This window comes from Megascapheus bottae, chromosome 22 (assembly GCF_031878675.1).
Source record: "Megascapheus bottae isolate mThoBot1 chromosome 22, mThoBot2.hap1, whole genome shotgun sequence".
Lineage (NCBI taxonomy): Eukaryota > Metazoa > Chordata > Mammalia > Rodentia > Geomyidae > Megascapheus > Megascapheus bottae.
The window spans coordinates 15847525-15868747 of NC_143530.1; the positions used below are offsets into that span (position 1 = coordinate 15847525).

The following is a 21223-nucleotide window of genomic DNA, read 5'->3' on the forward strand; positions in this document are numbered from 1 at the left end:
GCCATACTGCTTTCCATAGTGGTTGAATGAGTTTGCACTCCCACCAACAGTGTAGTAGTGATCCCTCCTGGCCACATCCCCTCCAGCATCTGTTGTTATTAGTTTTCTTGATCCTGGCCATTCTAACTGGAGTGAGGTGGAATCTTAGAGTTATTTTGATTTGCATTTCTTTTATGACCAGAGATGTTGAGCATTTCTTCATGTGTCTATAGGCCAATTTTGTTTCTTCTTCAGAGAAGACTGTCTTTAAGTCTTTGGCCCATCTTTTAATGGGAGGGTTGTTACTTTGGAGATTAGTGTTGGATTGATTCAATTTTTTGAGCTGTTGATATATTTTAGATATTAGGCCTTTGTCCGTTGTATGGTTGGTGAAGATCTTCTCCCACACTGTAGGCTTCCTAATTAGGTTACTAGCTTGGTTATCTCATATTGTTACAGTATCTCACTTTGTTACCTGATATATCGGATATATTTGTATTTGGTTATTTGAAATTGGATAGGAAAGGGGGGACAACAAGATGAGGGGTGGGGGGGGGGAGGGAAATGGGGACCAAGACATGTGAAAGGGTATCAATGTATGGGAATTAATGCACCATCTATCTGGCAAATATCATGTAACCCTTCTGTTAATTACAATAAAAATATATGAAAAAAATACTAGATTACTTTTCATGCATTGTTAAACAAAATTTAAAATCATCCTTTGAAACAGCAACATTATTGACATACACTGAGGCTGATGAACTCATGATTCCTCTGCAACACAGAAAGCTTCACCTTAAATGCAGTAAAGTCATGCTTTTTATATCGACATGGAGAAATAATAGATAAAATAATTACTATGTCTAAGATTACACTGATAAAGAATCCACTAACGCTATTTGCTGTCATGCTATATTACAATAATTAGCTTGAAATTTTGAGTTAATATAATTTGTGTTTTTACCTAATACATTTACTATTTCCATTAGAATTGAAGCATTAATATTATTTTGACTGCTCATATAAGTGCAGGCTATTTGAGTATAGTCTTTGCCTTAGATAAGAAGAAAAAATATGGGAGAAGAAACATAAACATTGTACAAGAAGAACATATAAACTCAGGTTAGATGATAAGATCTGTACTAGACACAAGGAAACCCGTATTCCTACAAAAATAATCAAACAACTGGATAGATATCAGGCATTACTTGAAACTGAGGATTCTCCTCACCAGATTGCCTAAGGCCCCCTTCACATCCTTATTCCTCAGGGTGTAGATGAAGTGGTTGAGGGTTGGAGTCACCACTCCATAGAAGAGAGCCATGAACTTGGGCTGGTCCCTTGTGATGGAGGAGGGGGGCTGGAGGTACATGCTAATTCCTGGGCCATAAAATAAGAAAACTACAATGAGATGGGAGGAACATGTTCCAAAGGCCTTTTTCCTTCCTTCAGAAGATTTTATTTTCAATATAGCATGTCCAATACATATATAGGAAGCCAGAACTAAGCACAGAGGAATAGCTAATATAAAAATGCATACCACGGAGAGTGTGACCTCATTGGCCTCCTTTTCCCCACAGGCCGTCTTGATCAGAACTGGGATCTCACACAGCAAGTGATCCAGTTGATTGATGCCACATAATGGCAATTGCAGTGTAACAGTGGCTTCTGATACAGCATAGATAATACCACACAGCCACACAATGGACACTAACAGGATGCAGAGGCGCTGGTTCATGATGAGGGTGTAGTGCAGTGGTCTGCAGATGGCCACATAGCGATCAAAGGACATAAGAGCCAGGAGCAGACATTCTGTGGCTCCCATGAAATGAAAAATATAGAGCTGAACTGCACAGCCCATGTAGCTGATGGTCTTCCTAGAGGTCCCCAGGTTGAAGAGCATCTGAGGGACGATGCTGGTGGTGTAGCACATGTCCAGAAAGGAGAGGTTGGTGAGGAAGAAATACATGGGGCTGTGGAGTCGGGGGTCTAACCTGGACACCAGGATGATGGTGATGTTTCCCATCATGGCCAAGGGGTATGTGAGCAGAAGAACAATGAAGAGAGGAAGCTCCAGCCAAGGTCTGTCAGCAAATCCTAGTAGAATGAACTCTTCTGGGTGACTCTCATTCATCAGTGCCATTCTTGTTAATTAGTTTCACCTATAGAAAAAGGATAGTTGGGCCCTGGTGGCTCATGCCTGTAATCATAGCTATTCAGGAGGCTGAGATTTGAGGATCTCAATCCAAAGCCATCCTGGGCACGATAGACCATGAGACTCTTATCTCCAATTAACCACCAGAAAACTGGAAGTGGCACTTGTGGCTCAAGTGGTAGAGCACTAGCCTTGAGCTGAAGAGCTCAAGGACAGTGCCCAGGCCCAGAGCTCAAGCCCCACGATGGAAGAAAAAGGATAGACTCATTACAAAATGATAAAATGTAATTGTGTGCCAGCTAGGTAAAAAAGAAGAGATGCAGCCAGGCTCTGGTGGCTTATGCCTATAATACTGTCTACTCAGGAGGCTGATATCTGAGGACTGTGGTTTAAATCCAACTCAAGCAGAAAAGTCTGAGTGATTCATCGCCAATTAACCAGCAAAAGCCTGAAGTGTAGATGTGGCTCAAGTGGTAGAGCGCTAGACTTGAGCCAAAAAGCCAAGAGACAGCACTTAGGCCCTGAGTTCAATTGCCTGTATACACACACGAAGATGACATCTAATGGCTCACAGGGTACATAATAAATACAGTTTTGTAATAGTTGATTGAATTTCCCTTCAAGTCATTAGAAGTTAAATTGAGTTACCTGATTTTAAAAGTATTGTGGGGCCGGGAGTTTGGCCTAGTGGTAGAGTGCTTGCCTAACATGCACAAAGACCCAGGTTTGATTCCTTGGTACCACATATATAGAAAAAAGCTGAAAGTGGTGCTGAGGATCAAGTGGTAGAGCTCTAGCCTTGAGAAAAGTCCAAAGACAGTGCTCAACATTTTTGTTGTTGTTGTTGTTGTTGAGACTGGCTTGAAGCTGTGATTCTTCAGACCTCAGCCTCCCACATAACTGAAATACATGTATATACATGTGTATCACTGTCCAAGCTATTGTTTGAAATGGGGTCTTATTAGTTCTTCATCTATGTTGGCTTTGAACCATGAGCATTCCAATCTCTGTTGAGTAGCTAAGATCGTATCATTCTTCAGTTTTCAAAAAGAGTAATTTTGGTTTTGATCTAGGGATCCTTACATAATTTTTATAACTTTGTGGAACGTATTTTTCCTATGTATTCCCACCTATTTTACTTAATTTGTATTATTTGAAATTTTATGCATATGTTCATCATATTAAGTGTAGTGTTATGTGTGAAGGGGTCCTCGTTCTGTGATCCTTTTATTTCTCTAGTATTTCCCTACAGACGCCATAGCTACTGTACCCAATCAATGTGAGTTATACTGAAGTATACTTATGTTCCAGAATTAAATCTACAGATTAACTGAACTGCCGCCATCTTCCGCCGATGCCTTTAAAATTTTTTTTATTGTAAATGTGATGTTCAGAGGGCTAACAGGTACATGATTCAGGTACTGAGTACACTTCCTTTTGAACAGTGTTACCCCCTCATTCTCTCCTACTTTTTCGACTCCTTTCTTCTCCCCCACCCCATGTTGTATAGTTCATTTCCAACACAGTATCTAGTTGGGTTTTAGTGCTGAATTGTCTCATCCTTTGTCCCACCATTTCTGTGTTTTCCCTTTCCCATCTCAAATCAGATAAACTTACATACAAGACAAAGGGTACAGAAATAAAAAACAGCAACAGAAGGGAATAAATCAAAGGAAAAAGGATAGAAGAAAAGAAAAAAGAATCATAGAAATCACAGTGAAAAAACCTCCTGTACTTCATTTCTATAAGTATTATTTTATATGATCATATATATATCTATTGAGCCCTTGCAATCCTCTCCTAAGAATATCCTCCTTTGTTCTCACTGTGTGAATGTTTAGACTGCTTAATTAATCATGTCCAAGTGTAATTATTTGTCTATTACTATGGATTGGATTTACTTATAGATTTAGATCTCTTTTGTTGTACTTCATTAGTTTTAGTCCTTGGGTTCCATCTTCTTTGAAAATCTACTTCCTATGATTTCACATTCGGATTTTATCATAAAGTAATCTACTAATCATTACAACAAATTGTTGGACTATATTCCTGTTAAAATATTCAGTTATCTCCATTTATGTTTTCATTCAATGTGTATTATTCATATTTTAATTTTTATTATCTATTTACAAATGAATTCATAATACATTTTGTTTTATAGAGAGTAAAATATCACAAGAAAAATAATTTATTTTTAGCTGGCTCAGTGGTTCATGCCTGTCATCCTAGCTATTCAGGAGGCTGAGATCTGAGGAGCATAGTTCAAAGTCAGTCTGGGTACTAAAGACTGACAAAGAGGCTCTTTTCTCCCATTAATCCCCAGAAAATGGGAAGGGGGCTGTGGCTCCAGGGGTAGGGCAGTAGCCTTGAGCTGAAGAGCTCAAGGACAATGCCCTGGTCCAGAGGTAGGGTTGAAGAGCTCAGGTACAATGCCCAGGCCAAGACTTCAAGCCCCATGCCCCCCCAAAAGTTATTTATTTATTTTTTGTGGGTTATGGGGCTTAAACTCTGCCTGGGCACTGTCCCTGAGCTCTTCAGCTCAAGGTTACTGCCCTACCCCTACGCCTGGGTGTTGACCCTAAGCTCTTCAGCTCAAGGCTACCGCTCTACCCTTGAGCCAAGCCCCACTTCCCATTTTCTAGGGGTTAAATGGAGATAAGAGTCTCAGGTTCTTTTGTGGTCAGGATGGCTTTCAACCTGGATCCTCAGATCTCAGCCTCCTGAGTAGCTAGGATTACAGGCGTGAGCCACCACACCCTGGCAAAAAAGTTATTTTTATTTGATATAATAAACTCTGCTTGAAACATATGCAGAAGTTCATGTATTGAATTCTTTTGATTTAAACATTTTTAGTTTTTAATTGATATTATTAAGGTTATGATACACAGAGTGATCACTGTTACATAAGTCAGGTAATAAACCACCTATTAAAGTCTGACCACATATTAAAAATGATTTGTAAGCCAAGTGACAGTGGCCTCACACCTGTAATCTTAGCCACTCAGGAGGCGGAGTATCACCGTTTTGAAGCCAGGTAGGTAGAGGAGTCTATATCTATCTCTACTTGTCCAGCAGTATGTCACATTGGAGATATGGCTCTAGTGGTAGAACACCAGCCATAGGCAAATGGTAAGAGTATTATGTCCTCAGTTCAATCACCCAGAACTGTGAAAAAATGATTTATGTTATAGTCACATGATTGAATGATGCATTCTTTCTTCACATATTTGGTAATTTAATGTCTTAAATTCCCTTTACTGAAATTTAAGTCTTTTTGTACTGTTTTAAGTAATGGAAGGTAAATTAAGTACCAAGAGATCTAGTGGCTCCTAGAGCTACTAAATTAGTATCCCCCAAAGGCTGGGCTGGGGGTTCTCTTATTAGCAAAATACTTTTCTAGAATGGGGGAGGTGTTGTGTTGCAAATTCAGAACAGAAAAAAAAGTCTTTCTGCAACAAAATGTTTTAGCCCTTTTATATGTATATTGGGTGTCATTGCCTACATATATTCCAGAATTTCCTGAGAATGCATAGCCCACCAAAACCAGAGTCTACCCTTACCTTACCTGGATAAAATCCTTCAATAAAAATGGAATTGTGAAGGAATAAATTTGAATATTTCAAGACTTGCAGAGAGGAATGGAGAAACTGTAGTCCAAAGGTGCATATTTAAGAATTACCTACAGAACTCGTTATGTTCCATAAATACACAGTGCTGAAAGAAAGAAAGAATGAAAAAGAGTACGTTCGAAAAGCAATACCAAGCATATCTTATGGGTGTGCTATTTATCTGCGTTTCTTATAATTTCATGGGCAATGTTTTCTCAGAAGCCACTTATACATCCTTTTCCCAGCTGAGTTATCAGAGAAAGTTCCTTGGAACAGGGCTCTCTATGGAAATGCTTCCTACACAATTAGTTATCTAGGGAAATGAGTGTTAGATGTTAAATGTGATCTACATAAACACATTTGATTTCCTTATGTACTAGACTTTACTTTTTTGTTGTTTGTTTGTTTGCAAGTCGTGGGGCTTGAACTCAGGGCCTGAGCATTGCCCTTGGACTTTTCTCAAGGCTAGAGCTCTACCACTTGAGCCACAGCACCACTTCTGGCTTTTTTCTATGTATGTGGTACTCAGGAATTGAACCCGGGTCTTCATGCATGCTAGGCAAGCACTCTACCAGTAGGCCAAACTCCCAGCCCTAGAATTTACTTTTGAACCATAAAATAAATAAAATAAACCATAGCAATAAATGAAATAATTAAAATTCAGTAAGACAAGTGCTATTTAAAAAAATTATTTTTCTTGAATTTAAATAAGTCTATTTGCATGTATTAGTTACAAGAGAGGAGTCTATTATAATGTTCCCATGCAGGTATATAAAGTATGTCTGCCACATTCACATTCTTGTTTTTTTTGTGGGTCATGGGACTTGAACTGGGCCTGGGCGCCCCGTCCCTGAGCTCTTCAGCTCAAGGCTACCACCCAACCCTTGAGCCAAGCCCCACTTCCCATTTTCTAGAGGTTAATTGGAGATAAGAGTCTCAGGTCCTTTTGTGCCTGGGCTGACTTTTAAACCTTGATTTTCAGATCTCAGCCTCCTCAGTAGCTAGGATTACAGGTGTGAGCCACCATGCTCGGCCACATTCACATTCTTAACCCTTTGTGTGCAACTTCCTACCTCTTGCTGGTAGACCTCCAAATACAACTTGTTTTTATATTATTTTCATTAGTTTCATGGACTTTTCACATTATTAATTATGGTTATTGTAAAGATGATATACAGAGGTTACAGTTATATTCGAGGTATTGATTTCATTTCTTTTTGAACAATGTCACCCCTTCTCTCACTTTCTCCAAGTTTTTCCTTCTTGTTTTACCTCTCACAAATTGAATAGTTCATTTTCAACATAGTGCCTTGTGATAACCACTGCTGCATTTGTTTACCTTATGACCCACTCTTTCTGTGCCTCTTCTTACTTTCCCAAAGAGAGATAAGCAACACAAAAGGTAAAGAAAAGCCAGGCATAGTGGCTGGGTGGCTCAAGCCTGTAATCCCCCAAAAACCATAAGTGTGGCTCTGGCTCAAGTGGCAGAGTGCTAGTCAGAAAAGCTCATGCACATTGCCCAGGTGCTGAACTCAAGCCTCAGGATCAGCACATGCACACACAAAAATGTAGGCTTTCAGAGAAAGTGGAATACTTTTCATAGCATATTTCAGGCTCTGAGTTCCTTCCCAGTACTGGAAAAACTTAACAAAGGATGTTCCTTAAAAGAAAAACAAAGAAAAATAGTAAGGAAAAAGAAAAGAAAAGAAAAGAAAAAAAAGGACCAAGGCCCTGGGTTCAAATCACAGTATTTCCAAAGAAGATAGAAAGACCTCCCATGTTCATAAATCAGTACAACATTGAGAACATGATTATACTACCAAAAACTATCATGAAAACCCCAATAGCATTCTTCAAGAATACAGAAAAAATTTTTATGAAATTTTTATGAAAACACAAAGGACCCTTAATTAGCCAAAGGAATCATGAGTAAAAAAGACCAATACCTAGGCTCATTACTGAATGGCAACAGAGACCATAGGGGAATGGCATAAAACTAGACATACAGACCACCGGGATTGAAAAGAATATGCAGAATTAAGTCCATAGAGCTACAACCACACAACTGTTGACAAGAATGTCAAAGCACAAGGTGGAGAAAAAAATATTGAAAAACAGTGCTGAAAATGCTGGATATCTATATGTTGAAGACTGAATATAGGAACCCCTAGCACATTGTGCAGAAATCAATTAAAAATGTATCAAAACTGGGGCCAGGAGTTTGGCCTAGTGGTTAAAGTGCTTGCCTAGCGTTCATGAAGACCCTGGTTCGATTCCTCGGTACCACATACATAGACAAATGCCGGAAGTGGTGCTGAGGCTCAAGTGGTAGAGCTCTAGCCTTGAGAAAGTCCAAGGACAGTGCTCAGGCCCTGAGCTCAAGCCCAGGACTGGCAAAAAAAAAATGTATCAAAACCTTAACACCTAAAACTTTGAAACTGATAGACACTAAAAATAAGAAAAACTCTTCAAGGTAGTTTACTGGCAACTATTTCCTGAATAATTCTCTAATAAATAACTCAGGAAATAAGAGCAGAAATTGACAAATGGAATCAAAGTGAAGTGACAGCGTACAGATTGGAACAAAAATCTTTGCAATCTGACAAGGAATTCATATCCAAAAAATATAAAATCTCAGAAAATTAAACCCAGAAGAATAAATGATCCAATTAATAAAAGGGCAAGTAAATTGACCATTTTCAAAAGAAGGTACAAATAGCTGGTAACACAGGAAATAATGTTCAACATCCTTAGCCATGAAGAAAATATAAATCAAGACAAAAGTGAAATTTCATCTTATTTTAGAATGACTATGATTAGGCTGGGAGTTTGGCCTAGTGGTAGAGTGCTTGCCTAGCATGTACAAAGACCTGGATTCGATTCCTTGGTACTACATACAAAGAAAAGCCAGAAGTGGTACTGTGACTCATGTGGTAGAGTGTTAGCCTTGAGGAAAGCCCAAGGACAGTGCTCAGACCCTTAGTTCAAGCCCCAGAACTGGCAAAAAAGAAACAAAGAAAAGAATGGCTATAATTAGGGAAATGAACAAGGGCTGGTAAAGATTGGATGGAAAGATTGATGGAAGATAATTTAGTCTAGCTGTTATGGAGGCTCAGGAAAATACCCCAAACCCCTAAAAATTAACTACCATAAAATTTTGCTATACCATTCCTAAAGACATACCCAATGGAATGTAAGACAGTTTGTAAAGATATGTTAACATTCGTGCTTACTGTAGCACAATTCACAATAGCCAAGTTATAGAAACAAACTAGTTGCTCATAATTTTGATGACAGGACAAAGAAAATATAGTATATATTCAATGGAGTATTATTCTTACATAAAGAAGAATACAGTGGTCACTTTTAGGGAAATAAATGGAATAGGAGCGAAATAAATGGAATGTGAAGTGAAATAAACCAATCTTAGAGAAATACTGCTTATTTTCTGTTACATGCAGAATCTAGATTCATAAATACAACTAAACTAAAAGAGATGAACCTAAATAGAGTACTATTTGGGAAGGAGGGAACAGTAGGAGGAGAGTTAGTTATAATAATGGGGATTGAATAAGACAAAAATACATTATAAGTACATGTGTAAATACTGTACTGAAACCCATTATTTTATATAATAAAAATATAAAGTTATCAGTATAATAATGAATTAAGTTGGATTTGTGCTATTTTTTTTTGTCACTTGTGGGACTTGAACTCTGGGCCTGGGTATTGTGCCTTTGTGTTATTTTATGTGTTATAGATACCCTAGAGATTAAAGTATGTAGAAGGATGTACACACATTACATATAAAACTTATGAAATTACAGGTAAGTGACTTTTGTGTAAGAGAGTTTGCCATCTATTCGGAGTCCTGGAAATAATTCCCCATGGATTCTACATGATATTTCTATGCTGTTTAAATTAGTGACCAATTTATTGAAGAATTGAATGGGATCTTGTTAGACCATATCTAACAAGAGACTTGTTCGGAACCTTAATTTGGTATGTAAAAGACTGTACCTCAGAAGGATCTCCAAAAAGAATTATGTCCCAAGGAACTGTCACTGTTGACTCATTAGGGAGGACGACAAATGAATGGCCTGGATGAATGCCCAAGAGGTCTCAGCAAGAGCATACGAATAGTGTGCCCACAAGCATGCCATTTCTGAGTATTGTCTTCCTGGCCTATGTTTTCTTTTCTTTTTGCCTTTGTACCCTGAAAAACAAAGAATTCTGAAGGTAAATTTTAAATGTACCATTGTGAATAATATTCTCTGTTAAGTCAGAAAAGCTCTTGTGAATTTTGTCAGGATTCCTTTTTACCAAATGGTATTTATCAAAACAAGGTAAGTCAAAAAGACACATTTTAAAGAATGACAATGCAGTCTTAGGGAAAGTTGTTATACTTGAAGAATGAAGTAGCTAACACATATGAGAGGCAAAGAACGTTTTAGGAGTCTTCTCTAAATTTTGGAAATGTCTTGTTTATAGGAACAACTAGAGCCCTTTTAAATTTTTACTTTTTGGTGGCCTTGGGCTTGAACTCTGGGCCTGGGTGCTATCCCTAAACCTCTTTTGCTCAAGGCTAGCACTCTACCACTTGAGTCACAGAGCCACTTCTGGCTTTTTTGTGTAGTTTGTTGGAGCTAAGAGACTCACAGACTTTGCTACCCAGGCTGGCTTCAAACTTTGATCCTCAGATCTCTGTCTCTTGAGTAGTCAGGATTACAGATGTTAGTCACTGACTCCTGACACAGCTACCCTTCTAATTTATTGGTCTATTATTTAATCTACCTTTCTATTATTTATCAAGCATCATCATCATCTATCTATACACCCATCAATTCAGAAGAATGTTAAAGGTATTACATTTCAATCATTATCTGCCATGTAATTTTGCCTGAATGAAGCATGAAGCCTTCAAATATATCACATGAAACACTTTTATTATATGGCCAAAATCTGACGGACAGAGGTGTCTGACTATTTCATCCAGAGGCTTTGGTGTCAGATTAAAAATACATAACATTAATATTTCCTCATGATATTTTACTATGAAGTAAAATATCAAGCAGTCAAGTACTGTGTGATGAAAATGAAGTATTAATTGTATACACTACCATGAAAATGCGAGTGAAGATATTATGGAGTTTGCAAAGGATTAAAAAATTCTGGTTAAGTAGATCTTTGTGTAGTGAGAGATAAAAATAGCTGAAAGAGGCCGATTCAAAACTCACAGGTTAGAAGAATGAAAAACAATGAAATATTGAGAAAAAGATGAGAACTTAAGGGTAGAATTAGGGGGAAACAAGAGAAGAGAAATAACTTCACATAGTACATTAAGAACAACAATAACAACGATAAACCTCTTGATTCCATATTCTGAAGTTCATTTCGCTTAGCCTCCCCCTATATAGCCATATGCACCTAGGTTTTGAGCTATTGTGATTCTCTGTTAGGAGAATCCTAGATGTGTACTATTTGTTGCAAATGAAGGAAATCATGGAGCCTCTGTTTCTTTGGGTCTGGCTTAGTTTACCTAATATGATTTTTTCCCCAAGTCTTTCCATTTCCTTACAAATGGGGCAATGTTATTCTTTCTGATGGCAGCATAGAATTTCATTGTGTATACATATCACATCTTCTTGATTCATTCATCTACTGAGAAGCATCTGGGTTAGTTCCATATCTTAGCTGTGGCAAATAATGCTGTGATGAACATTGTTGTGCTAGTGGCTTTAGTATGGCCTTGTTTCTGGACATTTAGGTAAATGCCTAGGAGTGGAATTGCTAGATCATAGGAAGCTCTATGTTTAGTCTTTTGAGGAATTGCCAGAATGATTGAACAAGTTTACACTCCTACCAACAGTGTAGTAGCATTCTCTTCTGGCCACATCCCCACCAGCGTCGGTTGCTATTAGATTTCTTGATAATGGCCGTTCTTACCGGAATGGGGTGGAATCTCAAAGTAGTTTTGACTTGCAGTTCCTCCTTTTTTAAATTTTTTAATTCTTGATATTTTTTATTGTAATTAATAAAAGGGTTACATGATATTTGCCAGATAGAGGGTGCATTAATTCACATACATTGATTCCTTTTCACATGCCTTGGTCCCAATTCCTGCTTTTTTTTTTGGTTGGTCATGGTACTTGAACTCTGGGCCTGGATGCTGTTCCTGAGCTCTTCAGCTCAAGGCTACCACCCTATCCCTTGAGCCACAGCACCACTTCTGTTTTATCTGGTGGTTAATTGGAGATAGGAGTCTCAAGGTCTTTAGTGCCTGACGCTGACTTTGAGCTGAGATCTTCAGATCTCAGCCTCCCGAGTATCTTGGATTACATGCGGGAACCACTGCACCCAGATAAGTCATTGATTTTTGAGAGTTAATTTTTTTTGTCAGTCCTGGGGCTTGAACTCAGGGCCTGAGCATTGTCCTTGGACTTTCTCAAGGTTAGCACTCTACCACTTGAGCCACCACATCACTTCTTTTTCTATATATGTAGTAATGAGGACTCAAACCTGGGTCTTTGTGCATGCTAAGCAAGCACTCTACCACTAGGTGAAACTCCTGGACTCCAGGGTTAATTTAATACCCTGTGACTTTGCCAAAGCTTTGTATCAGCTCATCTTACTTGGGAGTACAACATAGGGTTTCTTAAATACAGAATCATGTCATCTGCAAAGAAGGAAAGTTTTATTTCTTCTTTTCCTATTTGGATCCCATTTATGTTTGCTTTTTGCCTTATTGCTGTAGGTTGGAATTATAATACTATATTGAAGAAGAGTGGAGAAAGCAGACATCCTTGTCTTGTTCCTGATTTTAGAGGAAATGGCTTGAACTTTTTGCCATTAAGTATAATGCTTGCGGTAAGTTTGTCACACACAGCCTTTATTATACTGAGGAATATTCCATGGATTCCCTTTTTCCTGAGCTTTTATCATAAATGGGTTTTGGATCTTATCAAATGCCTTTTCTACATCTATTGAGCTTACTATGTGGTTCTTGTCCTTTCTCCCATTGTTGTGATGAACTGTACCAATTGACTTGCGTATATTGAACCAGCTTTGCATCCCTGCGATGAATTCTCTTTGATCATGGTATATCATTCTTTTTTATGAGTTGTTGAAGTCAATTGGCCAGGATTTTGTTGAGAAGTTTTTGCATTGATGTTCTTCAAAGAAATGGGTCTATAGTTCTCTTTCTTGTGATGAGTCTCTGGTTTGGGGATGAGGTTTGGGCTGGCTTCATAGAATGAGTTTGGTAGAGAACTTTTGCTTTAAATTTCATTGAAGGGTTTGAGGACTGTTGCTGTTAGTTCTGCTGTGAAGGCCTTATAGAATTTGGCCAAAAATGTGCTTAAAACTGTGAATATGAATATGTAGCAGGGCACTGATAACTGTGTAAACTCACATGAAGAGATGGTAACATGGTGGCTGAAAAAAGAAAATCTGTGGGCAGTATAACTAAAATGTGATATCAATTATCCAGTATCCAAAGTGTGAACTAAGTATGCAAGGAAAAATACACAAAAACCAAAAGTAATTTAGGCATAACCAAGAAGACACGTTAGTTTAAAGCAAATGCCACAAGTTATGATGGAAAAATGAGCATACACATGTTTAAATTTTTTATTCAAATAACTGAAATAGATTCATATCAAAATTGTTTTACTACTTATGGAGCTGATTCAATTATTTCCCTGGATAAGCCTTTCTTGGTGATTCTTATAGTTCTGGTTTGCTAATGCTTCCATGTTGCAGCTTCAATATTTCAACTCTTCTTAATATTTCAGTAATGCCTCACAGTAGTGCTTCTGAAAACAAATGATGTGATCCATCATCCCCACACCCCATTCCAGCTAATAAATGCCTGAAGATAGAATCTAAACAACTTCTTCTGCTGAATTTCACTTGAAACCAAAATCTGTAAACTATTACTTTGGATATATGAAACTACTTTTATGCTTAATACTAACCTTATCAAAATGCAAAGAGATGGTTATTGTCAGTCTTATACTACAGAAAGGGAAATTCAAGTTCAGAGTGTGAATGATTACTGTCCTTCTAGTGTCTTGGAAACATGGAGGTGTTGCCTGGTTAATTGACTACCTGCCTCTTTAAAATGCTACTTTACTGTATGTGATACAAAGGAGCATGGCACTAATTAATGGAAGTCACCCAGAAGAGTTCATTCTACTAGGTTTTGCTGACCAGCCTTGGCTGGAGCTTCCTCTATTTGTTATTCTTCTGATAATTTATCCCATGGGTTTGGTGGGGAACATCACCATCATCCTGGTGTCCAGGTTAGACCCTCGGCTCCACAGCCCCATGTATTTCTTCCTCACCAACCTCTCCTTTCTGGACATGTGCTACACCACCAGCATCGTCCCTCAGATGCTGGTTAACCTGGGAAGTTCCACAAAGACAATCAGCTATACTCGGTGTGTGCTTCAGCTTTATTTCTACAGCATAATGGGAGGCACAGAATGTCTACTCTTGGCCATTATGTCTGTTGATCGCTATGTGGCCATCTGCAGACCCCTGCACTACACCCTCATCATGAACCAGCGCCTCTGCATCCTGTTGATGTCCATTGTGTGGGTGACTGGAATGACCTATTCAATTTCTGAAGCTTCCATGACGCTCCAGTTGCCCATGTGTGGCGCCAATAAACTGGACCACTTGGTGTGTGAGATTCCAATTCTGATCAAGACTGCCTGTGGTGAAAAGGAGGCAAATGAGTTTGCACTGTCATTAGGATGCATTTTTATGTTACTTGTTCCTTTATGCTTAATTCTTGCTTCCTATGGCAGAATTGGATGGGCTATATTTCAGATGAAATCTTCCGAAGGAAGGAAAAAAGCCTTTGGCACATGTTCCTCTCATCTTATTGTAGTTTTCCTATTTTCTGGTCCAGCTCTTAGCATGTATCTTCAGCCCTCCTCCTCTATCACCAGGGACCAGCCCAAGTTCATGGCTCTCTTCTATGGAGTGGTAACTCCTACCCTCAACCCCTTCATCTACACCCTGAGGAATAAGGATGTGAAGGCAGCATTAGGAAAATTGATAATGAATATTTTTAGTTCCAAGTGACAGATGGAAGACATCGAATGATATCAGTTAACTATTAGAGTGGGTTCATACAAGATTCTCTAATAAATCATTCTTAGCTCATCCATTTTCGATTAGATGTTCCTCTTGCAAGATATCACATATTTCTTATAGTCTTTATAATAACATTAGGCAAAGCTTACAAGCTAATATGTATGACTGTCAGTACTTTGAAACAAAAATACATTGATGATTTTAAATATATTAATAAATCCCTTCTGATTCTATGTACTGAAATTATAATTGTGTTAAGTATATGATAAAAAAACTATAGCATGAATTATGTATTTTAAATGATTTACTTCAACTATTGTAAAATTAGCATGGCAAATGTCTATAATGATGCTTCCTACCAGTTTAACTAGAGAGGCATTTTATAACTCTCTGTGAGCTTAGCCAGTCTTTATAGACAATGAAGCTACAACCTGGCATTCTGTGCAAAGCCTTCCAATTTTGCAAAGAACCATGACTGTCCCTAATAAGTTCATTTTAATTTCATAAATGCCATTGCTCTTTTGAAATCCATTGTGATTACTGAATAACAAAAAGTCAAATTGTATTTCTATGATTTTATTTTAAAAATGTATCATCAAGTATTAAAATAAATAGGAAGTAAAGGATAAAATGAAAGTTAAGTTTCATATCGTTTCTTTGTGTTTTGGTTGGTCTTGGGGCTTGACCTCTGGTCCTAAACCCTTCAGCTCAAGGCTAGCACTCTGCCACTTTGAACCACAGCACCTCTTGTTTTCTAGTGGTTAAGTGGAGATAAGTGTCTCAGGGACTTTTGTGCCCATACTGACTTTGAATCTTCATCCTCAGATCTCAGCCTTCTGAGTAGCTAGGATTACAGGCGTGAACCAGTGGTGCCTGGCTTATCATATTTCTTTTAAATAACATAAGCACGAGCATGAGTCTTGTGAATTAGTGAAGAACAGAGACTTCTATCAATAATCTGCTACATGGCAACATTTCCATGCACAAGGGAAAAGTAGTGGATGTCTTTTAAATCTGTGAAATAGCCAGTTTAAGACAGAAATAACGTGTGTTTCTGGAATTAAAAGCAACTTGATTATTTCAGCAAGCAGCATGAGCACATTTTTTTTTATTTAATTTTTTATTTTATTCATTTAAATTTTGGGCCCTGAAGATGTTACAACTGTGTATGAATAAAAAGTAAAAATAAATCACATACTGGTTGTTCGAATGCATTTCCTCCAAAATGTGTGTACTGACACTTCATGCCCTATATGATTGCAGTAAACAAAATCTGTAATTAGACTTTATAGTGTTTTGGTAATTTGTAGCACTCTGTTTTTAAGGTAACGAATATTGTTGCTTCTCTCTGGGGCAGCAACACGGGAACCGGGAGGGACACACAGGGCCAGCCTGTAGTCCCCTGGGAGCAGAGCAAGATGGTAAGTGTCGATGACCCAGCCCTCCCCCAATTACCGGGGAAGAAAAAACCACGCTTTGTCAGAAGCAGTGTTAACCATGAAAGTGCATCAGATCTCTCTGCTGATCTCTGCTGATATGATCTGCTATTCTTTCATGCTCTCTCTTTATTGCATCAGACAATTAGTTATATACTGTTGGGGTAAGAGAAGGTGGGAACTGGGAAGCTAGCCAATAAGAAGAGGGCCACTGTGCTACCACTAAGGGTCTGGGTGGGGCTTTCAGGTACTGGGCGGGACAGGTGCAGGAGACCTGAGCTGCTGCAAGACCCGCGAAGCTGCGGGGGGGTTCAATCGAGTCATGTACACACAGATGCCTTAAGAGAGGTATGCAAAGGACCAAATGCCTGGTCAAAGCACTTTAATTGCCGCTGAGCCAGAATCAGGCCTCAGAGATGGAGGTCAGGCCCCAATATGAACAAAATATTCTAGAAGTGACAAAGCAAAATATTTTCATAATGATCATATTTAAATGAGATATCTGAAGGTTTGATCTAGTTAGAAGCATATTAAAACTAATGGTTACAACTTTACTATTCACTAAAATTTTTACCTGAATTTTATCTGTTTTCACCTTTGAGATCTTACAATGTAAGAATATATAACATATTCAAAATGAAATTAATGGTTAACTTATTCCTGGGCTCAGTGACTAAATATTTACTATTCCATGGAGGTGTGTAGGAATGTATCAGTGGGTAAAGGGATACTATAACAAAGGTGATAATTAAGAGGTAAGACTCACAAGTATTAAAATAAAACACATGAGTTATTGAGACATTTTGTGTTTACAATCTTTATAAATTAATATCCACAACAAAGTAGGTATTGTTCATAATTGATACATAATGAACTTGTGGCTCATTGGTTCTTAAACTTACATAGATGAAATAGGAAGTTGAATTTGAAAACCTTCCTTTGAGCTGCTGTCTTTTGGATAATTTTGTTTTTATTTTAAAATTCATCTTTCCATTATACAAAGTACAATCAGCAAACATCATCTTAACTTGTTCAGTGTCATTAAGTATGTTCGTGTTGCTGGGTTGACACAAACATCATCCTTCTTGGGAAATATTTTGAATTTCTCAAGCTGGAATTCTGTGCACATAAAAGATTAAATCCTCATGGCCCCTGTACCTCTGTAAATCTTCTATGAGTTTAGTCCTGCAATCATAAATTATTTGTCCACTTGTGACTAATTTATTTCAGTCTATGTAATGTTTTCTGTTGTTGTATGTGACAGATATTTTTCCTTTTTTTTATTCACTCATTTACACTGGTGACAAGTAGTTGAGTATAATCTTTGTGTAACATGATAAGAAACAATATAAGACATAGACAGAATGTGCTTTATAGGAAGGAATATGACATAAGATTTGTGAGACAAGAACTAGTTCTTAGAACTCAAGTAAATCTGGTGTAATTGTTAATGTCATTTTATGCCTACAGGTTTTCACTTGGAGATGAAGATTCTCCTCACCAGGCTGCCTAAGGCGCCCTTCACATCCTTATTCCTCAGGGTATAGATGAAGGGGTTGAGGGTTGGAGTCACCACTCCATAGAAGAGAGCCATGAACTTGGGCTGGTCCTTTGAGATGGAGGAGGGGGGCTGAAGGTACATGCTAAAGGCTGGACCATAAAATAAAAGGACTACAATGAGATGGGAGGAACATGTTCCAAAGGCCTTTTTCCTTCCCTCAGAAGATTTCATCTTCAATATAGCATGCCCAATACATGCATAAGAAGCCAGAATCAAGCACAGAGGAACAGCTAATAAAAAAATGCCTAGCAAATATAGTGAGAGCTCATTGGCCTCCTTTTCCCCGCAGGCCGTCTTGATCAGAACTGGAATCTCACACACCAAATGATCCAGTTGATTGTGACCACACAGGGGCAACTGGAAGGTAGCCGTGACTTCAGAGAAGGAATAAGCCATTCCCCCCAGCCACACGAGGCTCACTGCGAGGAGTCGGGTGCGCTGGCTCATGAGGAGAGGGTAGTGCAGGGGTCGGCAGATGGCCACATAGCGGTCCAAAGACATGGTGGCCAAGAGCAGGCTTTCTGAACCCCCCATGGTGCTGTAGAAGTAAAGCTGAACCACACACGCAGTGTAGCTGATGGTCTTCTTAGAGCTCCTCAAGCAGAACAGCATCAGAGGGACGACGCTGGTGGTGTAGCACATGTCCAGAAAGGAGAGGTTGGTGAGGAAGAAATACATGGGGCTGTGGAGCCGGGGGTCTAACCTGGACACCAGGATGATGGCGACGTTTCCCAGCAAGGCCATGGGATATGTGACCAGAAGAAGAACAAACAGAGGAAGCTCCAGCCATGGGCTGTCAGCAAAGCCTAGTAGAATGAACTCTCCGGGGTGACTGTCGTTCACTAATGGCATCATCTCAGAGTAGGATGAGGACAAAAGTAAATAGCCTAACACATTAGTATGCATTGGGTACCACAACACAGATTTGATCAGGAGATATAATCAGGTGATTTGACCAGGTGATTCCATTTCTCTTCATGACGTCATAAATTAGAGGGAGTTCCCAGCTAGCAGTGAGCTAAACATTCTGAATCTCAGTTTATTCCTCTGTACTAGAAGACTGACAAGAAAGGAGTCCCTGTTATCATATGGATGAAACAGAAAGACAGTATGCCTGTGTTTAGGTGACTCAAACACCTGGTTTTCAAACTACCCACCATTAAAAACCAGCTTAGGACGTTGTTAAAAGAAAATTTATTTTGGTTTCTATGTCCAGCGTCATATACATGTGTGTGGTTGGGGGGTGTTGAATCTGGTGACTTATCTTCAAAAAACCTGCTGCTAGGCATTACTGGAAGATCAAGAAGAATTAATGTATTGAAGTACCAATAAGAGAAGGAATAGTAAATTTGGAGCTAGAAATACTAAGAAAGTGTACTGGCAGCACTAATAAGTCAGTGGACAGTGAAAAAATCTCCAGGGGCAATAAGAAGCCCTTGAGGTTAAACGATTAAATCAATGCTTTTTTTTTTTTTTGGTTTAGATGAGGTCTCACTTCCTAGCCAGGCTGATGCATTCATGAACTCAAGAGATACTCTGTCCTAAGTTCCTTAGCACCAAGTACTGGGAAGTATAGGAATGTACTACAATGCCCAGTTATACTATAAATTGAGAGAGTTGCAGTATCCTGACCTATTTTTTTCACAAATACTGTGCTTTTTTTTTAGTAATTTTTTCTCAATCACTTAAACTATGAGCACTTGATCTTTCAATGTTACCTTTTATTTATGTCTTACAGGAAGTATCTTTATATTGATTGTGCTTTAGACCAAGTTGAAGCATTTACCATTGTTCATTAATTATATTCAGCTACATGTGAAAGTTTGAACTCCAGGCAACTTCTCTCAGGAGAACAGGCAATTTCCCAGGCTCAGAGACTTATTCAAACACACAAGCCAGTTACATTTTTATCATCTATATATTCCTTTGTTTTCAGCAGCCTTTATCGTTCTAAACAGAATAAAAGCTTCCTCAAGACAAGAGCAGGACCATTGACTTTGTGAATTGGGAACAAAAAAAAATGCTAGACAACAATAGTTGATTGGGTAGCATTCGGAAGCATAGGGTCGTAATTAAGGTTATTATGTTGTGGAAGAAATAAAGTAGAGAAGACTCCCTTATTATGCACAATCAGGCAGGTTGGCATTTCTTGTTTTCAGGAAATCCTATTCTGTATTGGGATATATTTGCAACCTTAAAGCCTTAGATAGATTATGTGGCATTTAACATCCATGTGGCTTAACCTGGTCTGTGGTCCTTGTGCAGGAAATGGGTCCAAAACTCTGGAGATTTTCCTAAAGACACCGCAGCAGATGTGCATGCTGGGAAGTATTTAAGCTTCTAATTCTACCCTTAGAACTCTCATCTTTTGCATACCTGTCTAATGAAATTTCGTTACTTACAGTGTTGGATACTTCCAGCAGGTTTTAATTTTAAACATTGATTCACAGAAATATATTGATCCACATGTATTTAAAGTCACTTTAAGAAGTGTTCTACTCTTTTCGTTTTGAATAGTTTCATTACAGCGTGTGTTATTCATACTTCATTTTCATCATAGTTATTTATGCATATTTTTACCCTTTTAGATTCATCTATAGTAAAATCACAGAAAAAGAAATTAATATTATTTTCTTGTCTGACAAAGTCATCTAACCGAAACACATGGACAAGTCCATCCATGAAGTTTGGATTGACTAAATGCACAGTTGGAAAGTATTTCATGTAGCATTTATCACTTAAATAGATAAGGGATTTCTACTTCTGGCATTAACATCTGCCAGATATTATTAAAATGCAAATGCCTTTGTGTTTGATCTAAGTGAAAGCTCGACAGAATGAGAGACAGACTGGGAGGAAGGGAGAGAGAGATCTGTTTCAGAGACAAATCTAATTGTTTCTCCAGTTACTGCATTAGAGATTTCCAAAGTTCAGAAAAGGCTCCCTGAAATGACATGTTCCTTGTCTTTCTTCTGTATACTAGCTAGTATAACCTACACCTATCTCAGGTGAAATTTTATCTATCTCAGATGTAATGATTGTAATCTCAAAAAATATCTTATTACTTACCTTGTTTTGAGAATCATAAATTGGTAAAAAAAAATTATCAAGTCATTAGACTTTGTGAAACTTGAGAAAGACAAAATGTAGCAAACGGAAGTATTTAAGAATTACCATCAAAATTTGCAAATTTTCAGTTGATACAAGTGTCCCAAAGCCAAAAGTATGAATCAGAAAGGCAATACAGAAAAGACCAGGAACACTTCATAAGTGTGTGTTTTTATGTTGTTTCTGAGGCCTCTTGGGCATTGTTTTTAAACAGGCCACTCATTTATTCTCCCAGGTAGTTTAACAGTGAATATCCCTTGGGACATGG

General features: G+C 38.2%; 3 protein-coding genes across 3 annotated transcripts; 1 reads left to right on the plus strand and 2 right to left on the minus strand.

Annotated features, from left to right (window-relative positions):
- Window positions 1-1186: 1186 nt before the first annotated feature.
- On the minus strand, window positions 1187-2125 carry LOC150048069 (olfactory receptor 2B11-like). Its single transcript, XM_090355374.1, has one exon. It carries the CDS (start codon window positions 2123-2125, stop codon window positions 1187-1189), a length of 939 nt encoding a protein of 312 aa, XP_090211500.1.
- An 11774-nt stretch (window positions 2126-13899) lies between these two features.
- On the plus strand, window positions 13900-14838 carry LOC150048070 (olfactory receptor 2B6-like). Its single transcript, XM_090355375.1, has one exon. It carries the CDS (start codon window positions 13900-13902, stop codon window positions 14836-14838), a length of 939 nt encoding a protein of 312 aa, XP_090211501.1.
- A 2906-nt stretch (window positions 14839-17744) lies between these two features.
- Window positions 17745-18775, minus strand: LOC150048071 (olfactory receptor 2B6-like). Its single transcript, XM_090355376.1, has one exon. The coding sequence runs from the start codon at window positions 18751-18753 to the stop codon at window positions 17761-17763; it is 993 nt and encodes a 330-aa protein (XP_090211502.1). The 5' UTR covers window positions 18754-18775; the 3' UTR covers window positions 17745-17760.
- Window positions 18776-21223: the final 2448 nt, after the last annotated feature.

Excerpts from the sequence above, each read along its gene's own strand:
- LOC150048069 (XM_090355374.1), bottom strand. The coding sequence starts at position 2,125 with ATGGCACTGATGAATGAGAGTCACCCAGAAGAGTTCATTCTACTAGGA.
- LOC150048070 (XM_090355375.1), top strand. The coding sequence starts at position 13,900 with ATGGCACTAATTAATGGAAGTCACCCAGAAGAGTTCATTCTACTAGGT.
- LOC150048071 (XM_090355376.1), bottom strand. The coding sequence starts at position 18,753 with ATGCATACTAATGTGTTAGGCTATTTACTTTTGTCCTCATCCTACTCT.